General features: G+C 35.4%; 5 protein-coding genes and 1 long non-coding RNA gene across 7 annotated transcripts; all 6 read right to left on the bottom strand.

Annotated features, from left to right (window-relative positions):
• Positions 1-289: 289 nt before the first annotated feature.
• LOC105976762 (putative glucose-6-phosphate 1-epimerase) lies at positions 290-2,533 on the bottom strand. Its single transcript, XM_013002027.2, has 8 exons — positions 2,255-2,533; positions 2,011-2,085; positions 1,634-1,690; positions 1,345-1,520; positions 1,138-1,278; positions 936-1,038; positions 731-833; positions 290-660 (listed from the first exon to the last, which is right to left on the bottom strand). Exons 1-8 carry the CDS (start codon positions 2,360-2,362, stop codon positions 491-493), a joined length of 933 nt encoding a protein of 310 aa, XP_012857481.2. The 5' UTR covers positions 2,363-2,533; the 3' UTR covers positions 290-490.
• A 313-nt stretch (positions 2,534-2,846) lies between these two features.
• Positions 2,847-4,870, bottom strand: LOC148766748 (uncharacterized). The gene is made up of 4 exons (XR_016034476.1): positions 4,554-4,870; positions 4,372-4,430; positions 3,935-4,034; positions 2,847-3,836 (listed from the first exon to the last, which is right to left on the bottom strand). It is a non-coding gene; the product is annotated as an uncharacterized LOC148766748 (long non-coding RNA).
• A 473-nt stretch (positions 4,871-5,343) lies between these two features.
• Positions 5,344-7,651, bottom strand: LOC105976587 (putative glucose-6-phosphate 1-epimerase). Its single transcript, XM_013001829.2, has 8 exons — positions 7,218-7,651; positions 7,066-7,140; positions 6,718-6,771; positions 6,490-6,644; positions 6,273-6,413; positions 6,077-6,179; positions 5,860-5,962; positions 5,344-5,740 (listed from the first exon to the last, which is right to left on the bottom strand). The coding sequence occupies exons 1-8, from the start codon at positions 7,368-7,370 to the stop codon at positions 5,523-5,525; spliced, it is 1,002 nt and encodes a 333-aa protein (XP_012857283.2). The 5' UTR covers positions 7,371-7,651; the 3' UTR covers positions 5,344-5,522.
• A 396-nt stretch (positions 7,652-8,047) lies between these two features.
• Positions 8,048-10,173, bottom strand: LOC105976590 (putative glucose-6-phosphate 1-epimerase). Its single transcript, XM_013001831.2, has 8 exons — positions 9,909-10,173; positions 9,563-9,637; positions 9,432-9,488; positions 9,185-9,339; positions 8,960-9,100; positions 8,775-8,877; positions 8,570-8,672; positions 8,048-8,471 (listed from the first exon to the last, which is right to left on the bottom strand). Exons 1-8 carry the CDS (start codon positions 10,032-10,034, stop codon positions 8,296-8,298), a joined length of 936 nt encoding a protein of 311 aa, XP_012857285.2. The 5' UTR covers positions 10,035-10,173; the 3' UTR covers positions 8,048-8,295.
• Positions 10,174-10,825: 652 nt separating this feature from the next.
• LOC105976588 (putative glucose-6-phosphate 1-epimerase) lies at positions 10,826-12,995 on the bottom strand. The gene is made up of 8 exons (XM_088825677.1): positions 12,599-12,995; positions 12,217-12,288; positions 12,077-12,133; positions 11,848-11,993; positions 11,619-11,759; positions 11,433-11,535; positions 11,235-11,337; positions 10,826-11,160 (listed from the first exon to the last, which is right to left on the bottom strand). The coding sequence occupies exons 1-8, from the start codon at positions 12,758-12,760 to the stop codon at positions 10,955-10,957; spliced, it is 990 nt and encodes a 329-aa protein (XP_088681803.1). The 5' UTR covers positions 12,761-12,995; the 3' UTR covers positions 10,826-10,954.
• Positions 12,996-13,686: 691 nt separating this feature from the next.
• On the bottom strand, positions 13,687-19,181 carry LOC105976585 (plasma membrane ATPase 4). Of its 2 annotated transcripts, none has more exons than XM_013001826.2 (16): positions 18,950-19,181; positions 17,958-18,077; positions 17,615-17,851; positions 16,759-17,520; positions 16,546-16,668; positions 16,348-16,452; positions 16,105-16,249; positions 15,836-16,000; positions 15,506-15,744; positions 15,376-15,408; positions 15,201-15,282; positions 14,945-15,105; positions 14,673-14,846; positions 14,405-14,587; positions 14,130-14,311; positions 13,687-14,027 (listed from the first exon to the last, which is right to left on the bottom strand). In XM_013001826.2, exons 1-16 carry the CDS (start codon positions 18,998-19,000, stop codon positions 13,931-13,933), a joined length of 2,859 nt encoding a protein of 952 aa, XP_012857280.1. In that variant the 5' UTR covers positions 19,001-19,181; the 3' UTR covers positions 13,687-13,930. The 2 variants fall into 2 exon arrangements, with proteins under 2 accessions (XP_012857280.1, XP_012857281.1); XM_013001827.2 differs by lacking the exon at positions 18,950-19,181 and adding an exon at positions 18,274-18,330.
• Positions 19,182-20,970: the final 1,789 nt, after the last annotated feature.

Raw genomic sequence — 20,970 nt, 5'->3', positions numbered from 1 at the left:
TTTTTTTAAGGGCTTATTATTATTATATGAACTTATTTATTCAAAAACAATTTTATAAAATACAATTTGAAACATTTAAACAGTGGAAACAGTAATCAACTCAATTAATAATGAAATATAGTTTAATTAAAAATAAACTATTGAACTATCAACAAAGTTAAATCAAGATCCACACATATTTCATATGATTAATCTTAATATTAACCCTAGGTAAAACTCAACATATCCCACTAAAATCACAAATGCACCAAATTATTAAAAAGTAATAATTAAAAAAAACATTGAGAAATGAGAAACTATTTTCATCAACACTTGATTTTTTTTTTTTTTTTTTGATCAGTTCATCAACACTTGATTGTTCAATAGAAAAGCTACTAGATATTATGATTTACACTTGAATGCAAGAATATTGTCAATATCAGAAGTAGTGCATATGGATATTACATGTATGTATGATGCTGCAGCTAATATTTGATAAGATCATCAAAATTTAATCGAGTTCCACGACAGAAAGACGCTGGGTCCCGGTCCACTCCCGAGAGGGCATCAACGTAATTTCCTTCCGGACAGCAGCTGCTCCAACAACAACCATCTGCCTGTACTCTTCATCTCCTAAATCAGCCGCATGGATTGCCCCATCTTCCCATGGATTCCACACACCTACAAAAATAAATACTTCGTTGCGTATAAATACGACACTGTGAAGTATATATATATATAAAGACCTTACCGATGTCAGTAAGACTAGCATTTTTATGAATGGTAAAAGTTCTTAGACGGTCAAGATCCGCAACAGAGATATCATCACGAGTGTCGAGATACGCCCTGTCCACCTAAAATGGAGATTAAAAAGTGAGTTCATCAACAGATTATATAGCTAATTAATTAAATATCAGCAGATTTTTATCTCTTTATGTATGTATATATATTTCTACTTCATTTTGGAAACTGATTGGATTAGCTCCTTCAGTAAATCGCCCGCCGTCCTGCAAGTAGTCCCGATACTTCATCGTCTCCAATCCTTCAATCTGAGTTGCTCTGGCAAAGGGATTCGTAATTAAGTTCAGTGTTGCAATTATAATAATAAAAGAAAAAAAAAAAGAAAATCAGTAATAAAATCTTATTAGTATTAATAACCTGATATTTGAGACGGAGAAGTAGGTTTGGTAGGCAAATTTGAATGAGAAAGGCTCCCCATTAGCGTTGATGTTTTTTACACGAGATATCATAGTCAGATCTCCGGTGGGACCCAGGATAACACGTAAACGGAGCTCGAAGCTGTAATTTTTAAAACACGAAAAATATTAGTGCGAATTTGATATATAGTTAAAAATTGTCAAGTACCTATGGTTAGGCCAGTCTGGGAAGTCGTCAGGCATATCATCGAGAATGAAATCAACAAATGCATTATCGCGGCTCGGAGGGGGAAAATTTGGATCGTAATCATACGTCAAACCCTCGGTTCTCCAGAATCTGGTTCTAGCAAATCCATTATCCTCAATGTTTGCATTGTTGGAAAACTGGTCATGATTAATTATATTATACAACAATTTATTTTACTTCTAATAAATCAATACGAGACCGAATAAACGCAATTAGCCAAATGGAGTCGAAACGAATGAAAGAAGCAAACCTTTGGGAAGCAAATTGGGATGCCTCCACGAATTGGATGTGGACGTTCGTAAATGGCCTGAAAATTAAAATGTGTTATCTGTTACGACAGTATACCAAATCGATTTATTGCTAGCAATTCAAGATAATTGACTTTAAATACCGTATTTTCGAATCGATACAACAACTTCTTGCTAACGAATTTAACTACTTCGATTATTCAACAATGAAATAAATTCAGCCACACTTTAACATCAAACTATAGAATAATTAAAAAAAACCATAAATTCCGTAACTTAAATATATTTATCGGAGTCGTAAACAAATTTAAAAATATAAAACCAGATTGTTCGTGTTAGGCGATTACGGAATATAGAAGATCAGAGAAAATTAAAGTACCTCTGTACTGAGAAAAAGCAACTCTTCTCCGTGTTGATTCTTCCATGAAATTACCTGAGCTCCATAAAACAGAATCTACAAATGGATCGAAAACATTTTATTCATCAAAATCACGATCAGAACAGTGAAAACCTAAGCGCGCGCCATTTCCGTAATTATTTTTTAAAAAAACCCCAAAATATACTGCTTTAATTAATTAATTACGCCAGAGCAAAACGGTAAAACTGAAAACATATATATATACCTCGGCGGTGTAGCCACGAGGATGACGGAGAAGGATGGAAGGGCCGCCGCCGGGGTATCGTAAGTTGTAATACCTATAAGGCCACCGCAGTACTGGTGGCACTGACATTTCCACTGCCAATTGCAAAATCACACAGAGTGTGTGCGTGTGCGTGTGTATGTGTGCGTGTGTGTGTGTGTGTGTGTGTGTGTGTGTGTTTAATTGAACTGCAGCAGAAGCTCTGGGGAGATTATGTAACTGCTGCAGATCAGAAAATTGAAAATGGTGTTTTCCGCCTTCTTCACAGCTGTGTCAATTTATAGTAACAGAATCTAGTTTCCGCTCTCTAACTGAAATCGATAGATACAGCCTACAGGCATTACATACACCACTTTTCGGTAGCGAAATTACCACAATACCCCCGTATTCTCTGATTTTTTCTTCTTATTATTATTTCTTTAGTTAATTGTAAATTTATTTATTCTATAATATTTTCGGACCTGTTTTTGGTAACAGTGGCATAATTTTATTTTACCTCCAACTTTTTTTGTTGTATTTATTTTATTCAGTAAAAAACCAATGTTCAGAAAATGATTCAGCAAATTGTAACAAATTATTAGTAATGAATAGTCAATTAACAATAATGTATATTAGGTCTTATTCTTCAATGCAAGATTAAAGAACATCAATCACAAGTATTTAGTAATTACATGTATGAAATAGGTAGAAACAGAGTTTAGAAACTGAATCAGAGAGAACAGCAGTTAATATTTGATATAAGATGATTCATCAAATAATCAAACTAAATCCTTGACGGAAAGACGCTGTGTCGCTGTCCACTCTTCACCGGGATTCAACGTAACTTCACTCCCCACAGCGGCTGCTTCAACACAAACCATTTTTCTATACTCTTCGTCTCCTAAATTAACAATATCCCTTGCCTCCTTGACTCCTTCCATGGATTATACCACAACTACAAATATGCAAAATATAAATAAATTATAACACACGTTTAATTAAATACTTCGTTGCATATGCATATATGTATAAGCCTTAGCAATGTCAGGAAGACCAGCATCTTTATGAATGGTAAAAGTTCTTCGAAGCTCAATATCCGTAACAGAGATCTCATTCGGAGTGTTCAGATACGCCCTGTCAACCTAAAACGGAGATTAAAAAAGTGAGGTCATCAACAGATTATAGCTAATCAATTACACAAAAATAATTAATAAAAAATCAATCAGCAGAATTTATGTCTTTATGTACGTATATATAGTTATACACTTCTACTTCCTTTTCGAAAGTGATTGGATTAGGCCCTTCAGTAACGCGCGTGTGGCCCCGACAATAGTTCAGATACTCCATCCTCTCCAATCCATCAATCCGAGTTGCACCGGAAAATGGATTAATTAAGTTCACTATTGCAATTATATAAAGAAAGAAAGCAGTAATATAATCTCGTTAGTATATATGACCTGATATTTGAGACGGGAGAAGTAGGTGTGATAGGAAAGGCTTCCCATTAGTGTGGATGTCTTTTACACGAGATTTCATAGTCAGATCTCCGGTGGGTCCCAGGATAACACGTAAACGGAGCTCAAATCTGCAACATTAATTAAAACACGAAATATATCGTTATGTATATATAGCAGTATAGCACCATTAGAAAATTAAATTAATTAAAGATTAATTGTCAAGTACCTATGCTTAGTCCAGTTGGGGAAGGCGTCAGGCATTATCAGGGGTGGGATAGGGGAAATCTGTAACATCCATCAAATTATCGGCATTCCACATTCCGGTTCTAGCGAATCCATAGTCGTAAAACACCATTTTAATTTCTTCTAATTTAATCAACACACGAGTCCAAATAAACGCAGTTGGGCAAATACGGAGTCGAAATTCGAAAGGAATAAAGAAGCAAAATAACCTTTGGGAAGCAAATTGGTCATGGCCTGAAAATTAAAACTTCATTATTCAAACTACAGAACAGTTCAAAAACACCATTATATTCACCAACTTAATTAACAGTCGTCACAGATTCACAGATTCTAATTAGGTGATTAGAGAAAAGACGCACAAATTAAGAACATAATTAAACAGAAAAGCAGGGGTAATTAAGTCAGAGATCTAGAAAGTACCTTCTCGCTGATAAAGAGCAACTCTTCTCCACGTTGATTCTTCCATGATAGTACTTGACCTCCGTAACAAAGAACACACAGTTATTATTCATCAATTGAGGATCAAAACAGTGAAAACATAAGCGCATCAGTTCCATAATTGCGTAATTGTAAAAAAAAAAAAAATTGAACAAAATATATACCTTGGGGGAGTAGCCACCAGCTGGTTGACGGAGATGGTAGTAAGTGCCGCCTTTAAGGAATCGGATGTTATATTCCGCTGAAGGCGCCGCCATATCGACTACCAGTGAAAACAAAATTCACACACACAGTGTGTGTGTGTGTGCGCGTTCAATTGAACGGCTGCAGAAGCACTCGGATTATTGCGTAACTTCTGCAGATCAGAAAATTGAAAATGGTGGTGTTTTCCGCCTTCTTCATAGCTGTGTCAATTTATAGTGACGGCATGTACAGCATTTTCCGGCGCCGAAATTACCACAATACCCCCGTCTTCTCTATTTTGTTCTTATTTATTTTAGTTTATTGTAAATTTATTTATTTTTATTTCTTTTATTTAGTATACAATTTTCTAATTTTCCCAAAATTGTGATAGGCTAAATTCCAATACTTACAAGTTTATTAGCAATCAAGGCAATGAGATTTTTCGGACATAATTGCCCCAATATAAAAATTGAAAATTTAAAAAAGAAAACCCTAAGTTTTTTTTTTTTCTTTTTTTTCGCGCAATTCTTCTCTCTACCTAATTCCTCTCTCTACATGTGCGTCTCGAAATTGAAAATTAATTCCGATTCCAAATATTCTTTAGCGGAATCCGAGTTGGATTTTTTGTTTTCACTTCCGAAAAAGAGTTGGAATTTCTAAAGTGGTAGTTTCGATCGGTCAAATTTCCACCCCTAATGCTCGATTAAAAGTTGGAACTAAAATTAATCTTAGTAAAAGCAGAGATTTAGTAAAAGTGCTAAAATCAAGAAATGTCCCACCACAAAACACATTCAAAATCCAGTAACAAAAGAGTAAAATATCACACATTCATCAACATGATTTCAATGTGCAATAGAAAGCTGCATTAGGTCTTATTCATCAATTCAAGAATGCTAATCAAAAAGGGAAAAGAAAAAAAAAAAAAAAAAAGATAATTTCCAGGATTGCCCCTAAAGAATACTCCCAGGGTTTGGGAGATGATCATCATAACTCCCAGGATGAGCAGAAAGATGCTGAATCCCGATCCACTCCTCGAAGGGCTTTAACGTAATTTCGTTCTCGACGTTAGCTGCTTCGACACACACAAACTTTCTGTAATTTCCCTTTGCCAAATCTTCCATTTTCCAGTCCCATTGACTCAGTTCCTTCTCCCATGGATTCCACACAACTACAAAAAACAACAATTTCAATTAAATAATATATATATAATATATATATATATATACATACATACATACATACAATACGTACACGACACGACACGTTTTATATTAGCTAATTACGTACCAATATCGGGAAGGCCTCGACTTTTACGGATGGTATAAGTTCGCAGTGCTAAATGGTCCATAACAGCAATCATACCAATAGTGTTGAAATATGCCCTGTTCACCTATATATTATTTATAACCGGAAATTTAATTAATTATACAAACATAATAAAATTAAACTTATATTTATATGTCGCTATATATATATATATATATATATATATGTATATACTCACTTGAGATTCGAAAATGACTACATCAGAGCCTTGATTACATCGCTCGTTGTTCTTCATATAGTCCACGTAGTCAAGTACCTCCAATCCTTCAATCCGAACGTCACTGAATAACCGAAGATACATATACATTAAGATATATAATGTTACGTTGAAATAATAAAATCAAGAAAATGTACGTGTATACGTATGTATATACCTGACATCGGAGACGGAGAAGTAGTTGTGATAGGAAAATGGGAATTTGAAGGGCATCCCATTGTCGTTGACATTTCTTATACGAGATTTCATCTTTAGTTCGCCGTTGGCTTCCAATTTAACCTCTAAACGGAACTCGAATCTGCAACAAATTAAAACGGGAAGTTATATTTTATATATATACGATCTGTAGTAAAAAAAAAAAAAAAAATGTGTACCTGTGAGGCCATACTAGCAAGTCGTCTTCGGTTGGAGTAAGAATCAAATCGACAGATGCCTTATCGAATTCGTTGACTGAATCTATGGAAGCGTCGATAGTCCAGAATCGGGTACAGGCAAATCCATGTTGCTCTATGTTTCCATCGTTGGAAAACTGACCATGCATGAATTTCTTTAATTCTAATAAAATAAATATATTGAGTTGGAAGGAAATTAATTAACCTTACCTTCGGGAAGCAAATCGGGATGCCTCCACAAATCGGTTTATTAGCTTCGAATTCCTGAAAAATTAGTTTTCGATTGAATTATTGTTAAACCTGTAATCGAAGATCAACGTACGAGACATAATTTCGTAATTATAAAACTAAAAATGCATACAAGAAAAACTCATAATGCACGAGTACTCTGTATTTTCGACACGAAACACGTACGATAACATGCATTATTTCCACAAGATTGCTAGATTCCACAGAAGCAAATTGGCCATAAATATATAAATAATTTAATGATTAAGTGATTTTGTAAAGTTTCATGCAGATTAAAAATAAATAAAATGCATGCAGGTACGTACAGACCTTCTCACTGAGAAAAAGCAACTGATCTCCGCGTTCATTAACCCACGATACTACTTGGCCTCCATATAACAGAACCTACAGAACGCCGTTAAATCTGATTAACGGAAGGGAAAAGATCTACTACTTGACGGCGACTGAAAATACGTACGTACCTCGGCGGAGTAGCCACAAGGTTGACGGAGAATGATCGAACGCATGACTCCGTGTATGTGAACAAATACCCTCGAAGCCCAATCCACACGTGGCGCCAGCTCATGCTCATGCTCCGGCTCCGGCGCCGACGAAGATGACGACGACGATGCCATTTCCAGTACTGTACCAGCTGTTGCTAAATCACGTACAGAATTGAAGAAGAACTCTGATGATAATATGTATGTAAATGCTGAAGAGGAAAATTGAAAATGGTGTTAAGTGAGTGGCGGTTCCAGCTTATACCAACAGAATCTAGTTTTCTCTCTCTAACTGAAATCCGATACATACACCCACTTGCAGGTGGAGAAATTACTATAATACCCCCGTGTTCTCTATTTTATTATTTTATTTTATTCTTTATTCCCACTTCTTACTCCTGTTGGGGGAGGAGGGAGCAGCACTGTTTGTTTCAATTTATGGTCACAGAATCTAGTTTCCCGCTCTCTAACTGAAATCAATAGATACAGGCATACACCACTTTCCGGCGCCAAAATTACCAGAATACCCTTCTATTCTAATTGGAATTTTCATTCCAATTTTGATTTTTTTTTTTTATCATCATTGAAATTGGAATATTACTACATGTGCAATTCTAATTTTAGATCGATAATATTTTTTTGAAAATAATTTCAAAATTTGCGGGTTCTTTTTTTTTTTTTGGGTATTTTATAAAATCATTTTTTCCGTGTGTTATGTATTATAGTTGCATAAACAAATGGCGTCCGTCGATTTTGATACAAATTTTCCAATTTAATTTGTAACAAGTTTTTCAATCATGTAACTATATTGATAGCTGAAAAAAAGGCCTAATTATTATACATTTACCAAAAAAAAAAAGTCATTTTACAATTGACGAGTTGACGACCGGATGAATTATATCGTGTAGTAACTCACCATAGATACACGTACAACACATCGAACACACATTTCACATGTGCTAATTACTCGTATCATAGAGAATAAACCGGTGAGCAGAATACTACATGTATCTACGATGAGTTACTACACGGGCGATTCAGCAAATTTAGCAGCCCTTCCCTAAATTAAAGTCCACGGGCAAACGGAAAGATGGTGGGTCCCGGTCCATTCATCCCCGGCCTTCAAAGTAATTTCACTCCCCACAGCAGCTGCCTCAACACACACCATCTCCCGATATTCGATAGTGTCCAAATCAGTCATTTCCCTTGCCTTCTCTTCCCATGGATTCCACACAACTAATAATATATAAAACGCACGTTTTATTAAATTAATTCGTTGCTGCATATGAAAATACTATATAGTACATACATAAAAAAAAAAAAACCTTAATTACCAATGTCAGGAAGACTAGAACTTTTACGAATGGTAAAAGTTCTTTTAAGCTCACGGTCCGTAATTGAGATTATATCAGGAGTGTTCAGATATACCCTGTCCACCTAAAACGGAAAATGAGGTAATTTACACAAACATAATTAGTAAATTAAACCAGTAAAAATCAGCATTAATTGATCTCTTTATACATATACATATATACTCACTTCAGAGTCGAAAGTGATTGCTTCGGCTTGTTCAGTACATCGCTTTTTGTTCTGCAGATAGTCTAGATAATCCACTTTCTCCAATCCTTCAACCCCAACTTCCCTGAACAAGGGAAGATATGCATTCATACGTAGAAGATCGAGATTATAAAGTTCTTCGTTGCAATTATCTAATTAATATATACCTGATCTCGGAAACATAGAAGTAGGTGTGATAGGAAAATAGGAATGTGAAAGGCTTGCCATCAGAATTGAGATTACTTATGTGAGAATTCATCTTTAGATCTCCGTTTGGTTCCAGGATAACCCGTAAACGGAACTCAAATCTGCAACAAAATTAAACCAGAATTATGCAGTAATTAAATTAAATTAAGTAAGAAAAAAAGAAGAAAAAGAGAAGAAATCTTCACTGATTAGGGCATTTTAACAAGTCATCATTAGTTGGCCTCAGAATCAAATCAATAGATGCCTTATCAGAGGAGGTAGTTAAATCAATGGAGGTGTCGACTTCCCAGTATCTGAGCCTAGCAAATCCATGTTGCTCCGTGCCTCCATTGTTGATAAACTGATCGATGATGATTTATAACAACATTTTCTTCTGATTACTCAAAACGCATGCAATTGCAGGGGGGCGAAAAAGGAAATTAAAAAAAATACCGTTGGAAAGCAAATTGGGATGCCTCCACGAATCGGATTATAAGGTTCGAAAACAGCCTGAAAAAAAAAATTATATGGAAAATTACATATAATTGAAGTTAAACCAACTCGTCGGAGGGAAATTGAAGTACCTTTTTACTGATGAAAAGCAACTCGTCTCCACGCTTATTCTTCCATGATATTACTTGACCTCCATACAGAAGAACCTACAAATGAATCGAATCAATGCAAGTATCACCGGCGCCGGAATTGGATTGGGGATTCTGTTTTAGTTAGCAGCTTTGGAATTGAAAAAAAAGGAAATTAGACGTTGGATCTGTTCTCAACGACGTCGTTTTAGATTAAGGTTGAAGGTTTGTATGTGGAATTGGGCCAGAAAATTGGAAAATTGGGGAATTAAAGCCCAGTGATTGAAGATGGGCTGGATCGACCGGAGAAACTTGAACGACTGAGCTAGACTGAAAATATAATATATACCTCGGCGGAGTAGCCACCAGGTTGACTGAGAACGACTGAAGTTAGGCCGTTGATTCCGATGGAAAATACCGCAGAAGGCTTCTCCACAGGCGGCGCCGCCGCCGCCGATGAAGATGATGATGACATGTCTACTACCAGCGAAGAATTTCACACAGCGCGTGCGTGTGTGTGTGTGTTTAATTGAACTGCTGCAGAAGCACTCGGGTGATTATGTAACCGCTGCAGATCAGAAAATTGAAAATGGTGTTTTTTCCGCCTTCTTCACAGCTGTGTCAATTTATACTAACAGAATCTAGTTTCCGCTCTCTAACTGAAATCGATACATACAGCCTACAGGCATTACACACACCACTTTTTGGGAGCGAAATTACCACAATACCCCCGTATTCTCTGATTTGTTCTTATTAGTATTTTTTTTTATTTAATTGTAAATTTATTTATTCTATAATATTTTCGGACCTCTTTTTTCGGTAACAGTGGCATAACTTTTTTAGTTGTATTTATTTTATTTAGTAAAAAACCAAGGTTCAGAAAATGATTCAGCAAATTGTAACAAATTGTAACTTATGTCAATTTATAGTAACAGAATCGATAGATACAGGCATGTACAGCATTTTCCAGAACCGAAATTACCACAATACCCCCGTCTTCTCTGTTTTGTTCTTATTTGTTTTAGTTAACTGTGATGGCCTTCAAATTTATCATTTCTATTTAGAAATAAAAAAGAGGGAAATATAGCTTATCTTGAATTTGATATATGTATGAAATCATGTCAATCAATTATAATTTCTGAAAATTAATCTAATTTTTTTGTATTTGTCCAATAGATAATAGCCTAATATCAATATTATTGTGTATTACTTATAATAGGTGGATAAATAAATAAAAACAGTAAAGAATCAGAAACTAGCAAAGCATTTCTTAACCAAAGAGCAAAAATCAACATTTGTATATATGTTCAATCAGAAGCTTCAATGCAAGATTGAATAATATTTTCAATCACTAAGTATATGTATAGTAAGTAACAAATCAGATTCTTATACTTTCTAAAGAATATTCCCGGGATCTGGAAGTACATTGGAATCGGTCCAGTGGTGAACAGAAAGACGCTGTGTCCCGGTCCACACCTCACCGGGATCCAACGTGATTGCATTCTCCACAGCAGCCGCCTCAACGCACACAAAATTTCTATACTCTTTATTTCCCAAATCAAACATTTCCTTCGCCTTCGTACGCCACGGATTCCACACAACTACCAATAAACAAATAGATAAACACACGTTTTATTAAATAATCTTGTTTTAAGTATGTATATACAAACCTTACCAATGTCGGGAAGAGCACCATCTTTATGAATGGTAAAAGTTCGGTTTAATTGACGGTCTATAACGGAGATCATATGCGGTGTGCTGAGATATACCTTGTCCACCTAAAAGTGAAAACGCGAGGTCAACAAGTTATAGCTATACAAAATCAGCAGAGAATTTATACATACATATATATACTATACTATACTATACTCACTTCAGAGTCGAAAGTGATTGCTTCGGCTTTTTCAGTAAATCGGTTTTTGTTCTGCAGATAGTCCAGATAATCGACATTCTCCAGTCCTTCAATCCGAACTTCACTGAACATCGGGAAGAGATTATTAAGTTAAATTGTTGCAATTTAAAATAAAAGTAAATTACAAGAGCATCAATTAGTATACACCTGATATCGGAGACGGAGAAGTAGGTGTGATAGGAAAAGTGGAATGTGAGAAGCTTCCCACTACCCTTGCGATTTTGTATACGAGATATCATCGTTAGATCTCCGTTACTTTCCAGGATAATCCGTATACGGTAATCAAATCTGCAACAAAACGAACGATACATTGCAATTTAATACCACAATCATACGAACCAAGAATTACGAAGCAGTAATTAATTAAATACCCTACTTATTAGGCCTGTCGGTTTTACTTGGCATGAGAATTAAGTCAGTAGAAGCCCGATCGGGGGAGGTAGCGGCATTTGGGGAAGCGTCGATACTCCATAATCTGACTCTAGCAAATCCATGATGCTCCATGTTTTTATCATTGAAAAACTGATCATGCAAATCGCTTTAGAAGAAACATTTTATTACAACTAAAATCGGAAATGGAGTTTAAAGGAAAAGAACATAAATACCCTAGGAAAGCAAATTGGGATGCCTCCACGAATCGGAAATGGATGTTCGAAAACGGCCTGATTAAACAATTAGCAATCGACGGTTGAAGCAATTAGGAAAGTAAAATATTGGTAAATCAGAATCGAAATTGAAGTAGTACCTTTCTACTGAGATAAAGCAACTCTTCTGCCCCTTTCTTCCATGACATTACTTGACCTCCATAAACATAAATCTACAAATTGAATAAACGACACCGTTTTAGATAATTGAAAGGAAAATTAGAAATTTAGAAAAACCTCTTTCTCCCTTGCTCTCTCTCTTCCGAGATCTTCTCTAATTCTATGTTCTAATCCAATTTATTGTTTCCAGTTTACGAATCATTCAAACAATCCATAAGAATATACACTACTGTCGAATCAAAAAATTCATAATTACGTACTTATAGAAAACAAAATTAAACCAGAGAAAACAAAATTAAACCAGAATACAGTAGCAAAACGGAGAAACTTGAACTGAAATTGGAAATATATATATATATATACCTCGGCGGAGTAGCCACCAGGTTGACGGAGATAGACAGAGCGTAGGCCATTACATCCGGTGCCAAATCCCACCCAAGGCTTATCCACATCCGCCGGCCCGAACGGCGCCGGCTCCGACGACGACGAAGATGAAGACGATGACATATCGACAAAATCACACATAATGTGTGTGTGTGTGTGTGTGTGTGTGTGTGTGTGTGTGTGTGTGTGTGTGTGTGTGTGTGTGCGTGTTTAACTGTAAGTGCTGCCTTCTCCACACTTTTTTGACTGGGAGTACTGGCGGTTTCAATTTATAGCAACAGAATGTAGTTAGTTCTCACTCTAACTGAAATCGATAGATACAGCACTTTCCGGCACCGAATTACCACAATACCCCCGTATTCTCCATTTTGTTCTTATTTTTTGCTGATTGTAAATTGATTTCTTTTGTATTAGGGCAAATTGCCATCACCTCCCTCAACCTTTAGCCATATTACAATTTACCCCCTCTTGTCAGATAATTTGCCTTCATCACCCCTGTGTTTTTTTTTTTTTTTTTTTTTGAGTAAATTCAAGTCCATTACAAGGTGAAGTATGGGAAGGGGGGACTCGAACCCTAGACCTTTACTCTATTTATAAATGCTAGGTACCAACTCTCCTAGTGACGGTTAATCCTTTACAGAAGTATTGCATGTATAAAAACCAAGAAACCATAAATCTAGGGCTGCATCCAAAAATCTAAGGTTGTTAATCCAAAATATATCCGATCATCCATCAAAAACCATAACACCTCTTTTCTACTCGGAGAAAATAATCCATCAAAATCTCCATGCATCGTCAAAACTCCGTAAACCCTCCAACATTGGATCGAGAAACTTGCAGCACAAGGTTTGTAGTCAAGGTTTTCCATTCACTATGGTCAAGAAACGAACACAGGATCAAAGTTCGACGAATTCAGGTGAGAAAATATTAACCAAAGACGACAAAGAAAAATATTGGATGGATAAACCATTGTCGGAGTACGTATCAAAGAAAAATATTGGATGAACATACATATACAATTATTTCAATCGATTATAATTTCAGAAAATAATTCTCGAAGTTCTATATTTTTCCAAATGAAATTAAAATTATCAATATTGTTGTGCATTATATATTATACAGAAACCATTACACTTGGAGATAAATTAGATACATCAGAAAAGAAAAAAAAAAAAAAAAAAAAAAACAAGAAAGTTACATGGTGTAATGCTGTATTTTATCTAGATAAGTAAGCCATTATTGTTTCTGCAATCTACACATCATGTTTTTACGACAAGTTCGTTTTTTGGGATTCGATTCGATTCGCTTCAATCAAACGGTGTAATGCTGCGGGATCGTTTCAATGTCAAGGCCCTTGAGTTTCATAACTGACTCAACGTGACCCTTTAGTGTATGCAGCTCACGCAGCCTGATCCGAACAAACAAGATGAAAAAAGAAACTTCATAAGGTATAAATTAAAAAAAAGAAAAAAACGAAACAAAATAAATAAAATGAAAAAAAAAGGTGTACCTTGCAATTTCAGCTCTTCTCTTTGCCTGTTCTGCAATTTCAGAGAGTTCTCTGTAACTGCTCTTGTCATGGAAGACGTTACTTGCTTCTGATGTTTGGAGCCCATGTAAGGTCCTCTGAGCAAGAGCCCACTGAGCTTCTCTCTCCTCTTTTCCGTAATCGTTCTTTGCGGTAAAAGCAATCTTTTCCGGGAAAAGACGACGTGGAATTAGGAACGAATCTTAAGAAGCGAATGAAAAAAAGAAAAAGAAAATTACATTTAGAATAATAAGTACCTTGTTGTCATACAAATTCTGCCACGCCTTTCCACTTAAGATGTAACGAGTGGCGAACTTCATTAGATCAAGTGGCACGTAGAAAACGAGGCTGTATAACCAGATTACGCCGGCCCATCCCCATCCACATCCACTGATTCTTGCAAATCCCCAGTTAGCATAGACAGCAATAAGAGTTGCAATCTACAAAATTAGATCAGTTTTAAATATTTTTGTTCAGGCAAGTTTTTTTAAGGAAACTTTACGAAGGAACAGAGGTTTTTTTTACCAGTTGTGCAATGCAAAAGGCAATCATTAGCAGGGCTCCAGGGCGTTCGACGTATGACCAACTACGAGATCTGGTCACGAAGATAAGGGCCTGGCTAACAATACTCACTTGCAAGTATAGAGCAGCCATCATTTCCTCCTCACTGTCTCTAATGTTTCTAACTCCAAATTTTTCCTGTTTTTTTTTTATCAGCAGAACGGTAAATTTTTAAATTGTTTCTTGATTTTCTTCCTCTTAAAAGCATTAAAGACGAGAAGCAAAAGTATCCTTACCGGAAAGAAGTCAGTTTTATGCATCAGCCAGAAGAATATAACGGTCATTAGTGCAAGATAACTTCCAAGTGCTACACCAGTGGCAAAAATTTCATTCAACTTCCAGCTATCAGGCAAGGGAGATGGCTTCACTCTATCCTTAGAAATGGTCATAATAGTACCTATATAAATCGGAACGATGGATTCATTAATATGTTATCGTAGTTTACAGGAATCAAAGCAGAACAAAGATGTATTGTTAATTTGTTATAATTACCGTCATTCAGAATTGCAATGATCAAAACCATGAAGGGAGAGAAATCGAACTTCCAAATCAATGCAATAAACATGAAACCAAACTGCAAACACAAATTGCATTTCAACTTACTAAAAAAGAAGTACAAAAGAGGAATAGAACTATCAAATTTATGCAAATGCCATAATCAACTTACCACAATACGAATGGTGATGGAGACTGCATATATCTGCCAAATAGTAACTCAAAGAGTATTAATACTTGCTTCAGCCAAAAAAAAAAAGACATTAGATTAAAATTAAAGAAAGAAAGATAGAGAAACTAACGGTGTAATTCTTCATTCTTTGGAAAATAGCTCTACTCGTCAACACTGCACTAATGATAACACTAAGCCCAGGTTCAGTGAGCACAATATCAGAGGCACCTCTTGCGGCATCTGTAGCATCAGCAACGGCAATACCAATATCAGCCTTCTTTAGAGCAGGGGCATCATTCACACCATCTCCAGTCATTCCAACAATGTGCTTACTCTCTTGCAACTTCTTCACTATTTCATATTTGTGCTCTGTAATTGGAAAGAAAAATGTTGAAAAAAAATTAGTCGAGAGCTAAATATGATATAAGGATGCCAAAACATGAAGAAAAAAAAAACTCACCTGGAAAGACTCCAGCAAAACCGTCTGCCTTCTCAATCAATTCTTCAACAGGAAGGCCAGCTATGGATTCGTCTTTGTGCTGCCCAAGTAAAGAGGCGGAAGGGTACATATTTACTCCCATTCCGAGCCTACGCCCGGTTTCCTTAGCAATGGCAAGTTGATCGCCTAAAATATCCAGTTAAAAAAAATAACAATTTGAGTTCAGTTTGGATGGGAAATCATCAATTTTAGTATATTGCATATCCAGATTGATAAACCGTTGTACTCACCGGTGATCATTTTGACATTGACGCCAAGATTCAGTGCCCTGCGGATGGTCTCTGCACTGTCATGTCTAGGAGGATCAAAGAGTGATAAGAGCCCAACAAATTGCCATGGAGAACCAGGGCTTTCCTTGGATTTCTCCGGAACTTCCTGAAAATGCAAAAAAAAAAAAAAGATTTTGGTACGGTTAAAATTTACACGAGGAACTAGGAAGTATCAAAATTTATTCAAATTATCTCAGGGAAAACCTGTCTAGCAACAGCCAATGATCGCAGCCCACGCTCGGCAAATTTATCAATCACAGCATGAACCTTTTTCTTTAAGTCTTCTTTGCAGTTGCAGAGGGTTAAGATCTGATTCAGAGAAAAAGGATCAAGTACATAATAAAATTTCTAAATTACCATTCATATGAACCACAAAGGAAAATGAGGGATTGGAAATAATACCTGTTCAGGGGCACCCTTGCTAGCTCGGTGCCACTTCCCATCGGAATCAACGTAAGTCAAAGCAGTCCTCTTATCCACAGGATTAAATGGCAAGAAATGCACCTCTCTTAGACCAGCTCTCGCCTAAGAATCCAAACGCATGCACAATTAAAACACTTATTCACCCCTTTTTACAACTAATATAATAATCTTGATACAATAAACGAAACATACCTCCTTTGGATCAGAAAGTGTACCAACAATGGCACCATCAATCGCATCTTGATTTTCAACTCTCGAAGCCCTCGCAGCAAGAAGCAGCACATGCTCCGAGTCAACACCACTCGCAAAGACCTCAATCAAACTCTTATCAACCGACAGCTTATTCAGCGTGAGGGTGCCCGTTTTATCACTGCACAAGACATCCATGCCAGCCATTTCCTCAATGGCAGTCATTCTCTTAGTGATGGCCCCTTGCTGAGACAGCCTATGGGACCCAATAGCCATAGTGACAGATAAAACAGTAGGCATGGCAATTGGAATCCCTCCGATCAACAGTACAAGGAGATTATCAATCCCTTGCCTGTACTTCCTTCGCTGAATAGGGTACATCACAATAATCTCGGCCAGCATACCGACTGCTATGGAGCAGATGCAGAAGTTTCCGATTGCGGTTAGAACTTTCTGGAAGTGTCCGACCTGGTTAGTGCTGTCCACGAGATGTGCAGCCTTACCGAAGAAAGTGTGGACCCCAGTTGCAATGACCACCGCTTCTATCTCGCCTTGCTTGCATGTCGAACCGGAGAAGACCTCATTGTAAGGGTGTTTTGTCACCGGAAGTGACTCTCCAGTGAGGGCGGACTGATCCACCTTTAAAGGATCTCCTTCTAGAAGACGAGCATCGGCTGGGATGATGTCACCGAGTTTGATGCTTATAATGTCTCCAGGGACCAAAATTGCAGCTTCTTGCTCACTCCATTTTCCATCTCTGAGCACCTTTTTTTTTTTCAAAGAAATGTTTGGAGATAAGAACCCAATTTTGCATTAACAAATTGCGATGTTTAAAAGTATGTATATATATTATATATACCTTAGTTTTAGGAGCAAGGCCAGCCATAAGGGCGGCGGCGGCATTTCCGGCATTGTTTTCTTCGATGAAACTGATGGTGGAGTTGATGACCAGCAAACAAACTATACCGACAAAATCTTGCCAATCCGGTGGCTTTCCCCCTCCGTTGGCTAGGGCAATTGCCATTATAGCTGCAGCTTCCATGACCCATGACAGAGGATTCCACATAAACCCTAGAAACTTCAGTACTTTGCTTTCCTGCAAATCATCGAAAACATTAATTTGTTTTTTTTTTTTAATTGCTGTTCTAATGGATTGAAGAATAGAAAAAAACTGATTATGAAGAAGAGAAAGAGATACATACCTTCTTCTCTTCCAATTTGTTGGGTCCGAAGAGTTCGAGCCTGTTGGCTCCTTCGTCGGAACTCAAACCCTCGCGGTTGCATTTCAACTGCTCGAACACTTCCTCGATCGGAACTTTTTCCTGTTAATTTCGAGAATTTTAGCAGATATTTTGCAATCTAAACTGCGATCATATTCAGTGTATCTCAATTCACATTTTCGTAAAAAAAAAAAAAAAAAAAAATTGAAATCCGCATCAGAACAAAATAGTACAAAATATGAACAATAATTCCAACGCAAATAGTTTGGCAGCAATCGGAACTCTGCGAGATGCTTACCGGAAAGTCCGAACTCCGATCGAAAACGGAGTGTTGCAGGTAGGGGTAAAAGCGGAATTGTTTAATTTCTTTAATGAGATTTGAATTAAAAATTATTTATAGTATAATTATTAATGTAAAAATAATTAATAATTTCAAATTATTTGTTACTGGGTCCCACTCACCCCAATCCCGTGGGCCAAAGGCCCAATATAGAAAGGAAAAAAGTTATCCTATACGACAAGCTCAGTGGGCCACTCAAATATAATTATCCACCTAGAGTAAAAATTAATTTTGATAAGTCGATTTAATTAATTAAAATTAAAAGGGTTGTTGAAGTAAGAAATCAGGCTGATCCCTTCTTAATTAATAAATTGACTAGTTGACAATTATTCTAAAAATTAAATACAATTAAATTAAATTAATAAATGTGTAGTTGAAAAATAAAATTGACCAACTTGTACAACACCACCATGTGAAGACAAACTTAATTTATGCATGTGTTTCTGGACTGTTGTTTGTCCTAATTCTGATCATATATTATATTTTCTGGTAAATAAACTCTCATATTGTAATTATCATGATAACTATATAATGTGCAAGCAATAATATAAGATAGTAATTTTGTTAATTAATTTAATTGAAATAAAATTGGCAAAAAAATAAAAAAAAAAGCAGTAGAGAAGAAATGAAATACCAAATCAACAGTCTCATTCTTGATCCCTTCAAGGCTAAGAGCCTTATCCATGTTTGGTCACAGCCCTGTCACTCTAGCTTCAAGAATCTTTATATTGAAGAGAGAGAGAGAGAGAGAGAGAGAGAGAGAGAGAGAGAGAGAGAGAGATTGTTGTGAGAGAAAAGATGGCTGCATATGCCCTCTTTTATACCTCTCCACAAGATGAGACCTCCCTTCATACCACCAACAATTTATTATTATTTTTTATTTAGGGGTTTATTATATACTACACCTGGTAAAATACATCAACTATATCATAATATCATAATAGATTATTCACAGGCATTTAAGTTTGTGTTTAGATGATTAGGGGTGATAATCGATTGGTCTGGTTAAAATTAGCAATTTAGGAAGGGGAAAAAAAAAAACAAATTATTCCAAAAGTGCATCTAATTCTAATTTTGTTCCTTCAATTTTGAAAAAAAAAAAACGGATTTTTTGAAATTGGAATTAAAACAATTCTTCTAGAATTGAAATTTTTCGGATCAAAATCGACATAATTAAAAACAATCACTTTTTTTTATTCACCTTTAATTATTGAAATAGATAATAATATCGATATTATGACAGTATATTTTTATAAAAACATAATTTTTGGAAATCAAAATCGAAATCTGTATATATGTTCTTTTTGCCCTTTTGTTGACAACATGGCTGCCATTATTGGAACTACATGCAGATATTCATGGCAGTTATGTATTAGTTATTTTATTTTATTTTATTATTGGCCCTTCAAAAGTTGGAACCTAAAAATTGTGAATATTCAGGTTCTGTAATTAGCATTTAATTAATCTATTTATTTATTTTTATTACTTTTTTTTGTACATCATTCAATTTGATTTTTATTTCACTACACTCCATAAATTAATTGATTTATCTAAAGAGCATTTGAAGGGTGAAAAACAGCATTATTAAAAAAATCTAAAATTAAAAAAATGAAAATAAAAAATCCCAACATAAGTACATAGGATGTTTGAATTGTACCATAGGGTAAAGGATGCTTAATAGGGAGACAAAATGCCTTTAATGAAATTGGACCCCTTTGACAATTTCACAAATTAATATATCTTTTTAATTAATTAATTAATTATGACCTTAAGAAATTGCATGGACCTTTCTATATATACAAAAATTCAGTTTTGTCTCCACCCTTGTATTAAAAGGTGCAAAAAAGTTGACAATATTTATATAGTGTTTTTCAATTTCCTACCTCAATTTAGGTTATTTTGACATAGTTTGTTTCAACCAAGAAATCAATAGTCAACTGTATAGATGCATTGAGTAAATCTACAGTCTCGTATAATAGTTTGCATATCATACGAGAGAAGTAAACTACAGTTGGTAAGGAGATTCGAACTTGAATCGATTGACACAAATTCAGTTTCTTTTATTTATAAAAAAGTAACATTCAATTATAATATACCAAGATGACAAATTACTAAAGTTTTGAGTGTATTTTTTCTTTAATTAGGCAATAAATGTATATGTTAATATTGTATGAAGAGTGTCTATAAACATATGAAGAGAATAATTTATAGACACATATTCCACCCTGTCAAAAATTAATTTGAAAGAAAAAAAAAACCGAATTAATGGCAGGATTAATTTAAATTAATAACACAAGTTAAAAAAATTCATCTCTATCACAAACGAGTTGACCTGATGCTGGCTGCTGTACTAATATGGATATTTAATACAATTTGGTTTGGTACACTTATAACAATTTGACCCCTTAAATCAAATCTAATTACAGGTGGATACAACAATAATTTGCATTTTTTAATTTTTCTTATCCCTAATTTGTCCTTATACTCTAAATTTAATTTTTATATTCACATTTAAAATAATTACCAAAATAGCAAGTGGTGATTTAATGCCTCGAAAAACATGCCATGAACACCTAATTTATTCAGGTTGTATCCTGATCAAATTTATATGTGAACAACATTTTAATTTGAGAATTAATAATTTGTGTGTATATA

Source organism: Erythranthe guttata, chromosome 11, assembly GCF_056151865.1.
Source record: "Erythranthe guttata isolate IM_541 chromosome 11, IM_541, whole genome shotgun sequence".
NCBI lineage: Eukaryota > Viridiplantae > Streptophyta > Magnoliopsida > Lamiales > Phrymaceae > Erythranthe > Erythranthe guttata.
This window is presented reverse-complemented; position numbering and strand designations above follow the sequence as displayed.

Coding starts and splice junctions, on each gene's coding strand:
- LOC105976762 (XM_013002027.2), bottom strand. CDS start 2,362: ATGTCAGTGCCACCAGTACTGCGGTGGCCTTATAGGTATTACAACTTA. Junction 1,279..1,344: donor CCAGACTGGCCTAACCATAG/GTACTTGACAAT, acceptor TAAAAATTACAG/CTTCGAGCTCCGTTTACGTG. Junction 661..730: donor TGCTAGTCTTACTGACATCG/GTAAGGTCTTTA, acceptor TTATTTTTGTAG/GTGTGTGGAATCCATGGGAA.
- LOC105976587 (XM_013001829.2), bottom strand. CDS start 7,370: ATGGCATCGTCGTCGTCATCTTCGTCGGCGCCGGAGCCGGAGCATGAG. Junction 6,772..7,065: donor TGCTTTTTCTCAGTGAGAAG/GTCTGTACGTAC, acceptor CTAATTTTTCAG/GAATTCGAAGCTAATAAACC. Junction 6,180..6,272: donor TTCTCCGTCTCCGATGTCAG/GTATATACATAC, acceptor TCGGTTATTCAG/TGACGTTCGGATTGAAGGAT.
- LOC105976590 (XM_013001831.2), bottom strand. CDS start 10,034: ATGTCATCATCATCTTCATCGGCGGCGGCGGCGCCGCCTGTGGAGAAG. Junction 8,878..8,959: donor TTCTATGTTTCCGAGATCAG/GTATATATTAAT, acceptor TCCCTTGTTCAG/GGAAGTTGGGGTTGAAGGAT. Junction 8,673..8,774: donor CAATCACTTTCGACTCTGAA/GTGAGTATATAT, acceptor TTTCCGTTTTAG/GTGGACAGGGTATATCTGAA.
- LOC105976588 (XM_088825677.1), bottom strand. CDS start 12,760: ATGTGTGATTTTGTCGATATGTCATCGTCTTCATCTTCGTCGTCGTCG. Junction 12,289..12,598: donor CTGGTGGCTACTCCGCCGAG/GTATATATATAT, acceptor TTCAATTTGTAG/ATTTATGTTTATGGAGGTCA. Junction 11,536..11,618: donor TTCTCCGTCTCCGATATCAG/GTGTATACTAAT, acceptor CCCGATGTTCAG/TGAAGTTCGGATTGAAGGAC.
- LOC105976585 (XM_013001826.2), bottom strand. CDS start 19,000: ATGGATAAGGCTCTTAGCCTTGAAGGGATCAAGAATGAGACTGTTGAT. Junction 16,001..16,104: donor CAATGTCAAAATGATCACCG/GTGAGTACAACG, acceptor TGGATATTTTAG/GCGATCAACTTGCCATTGCT. Junction 15,106..15,200: donor CATTGCAATTCTGAATGACG/GTAATTATAACA, acceptor CGATTTATATAG/GTACTATTATGACCATTTCT.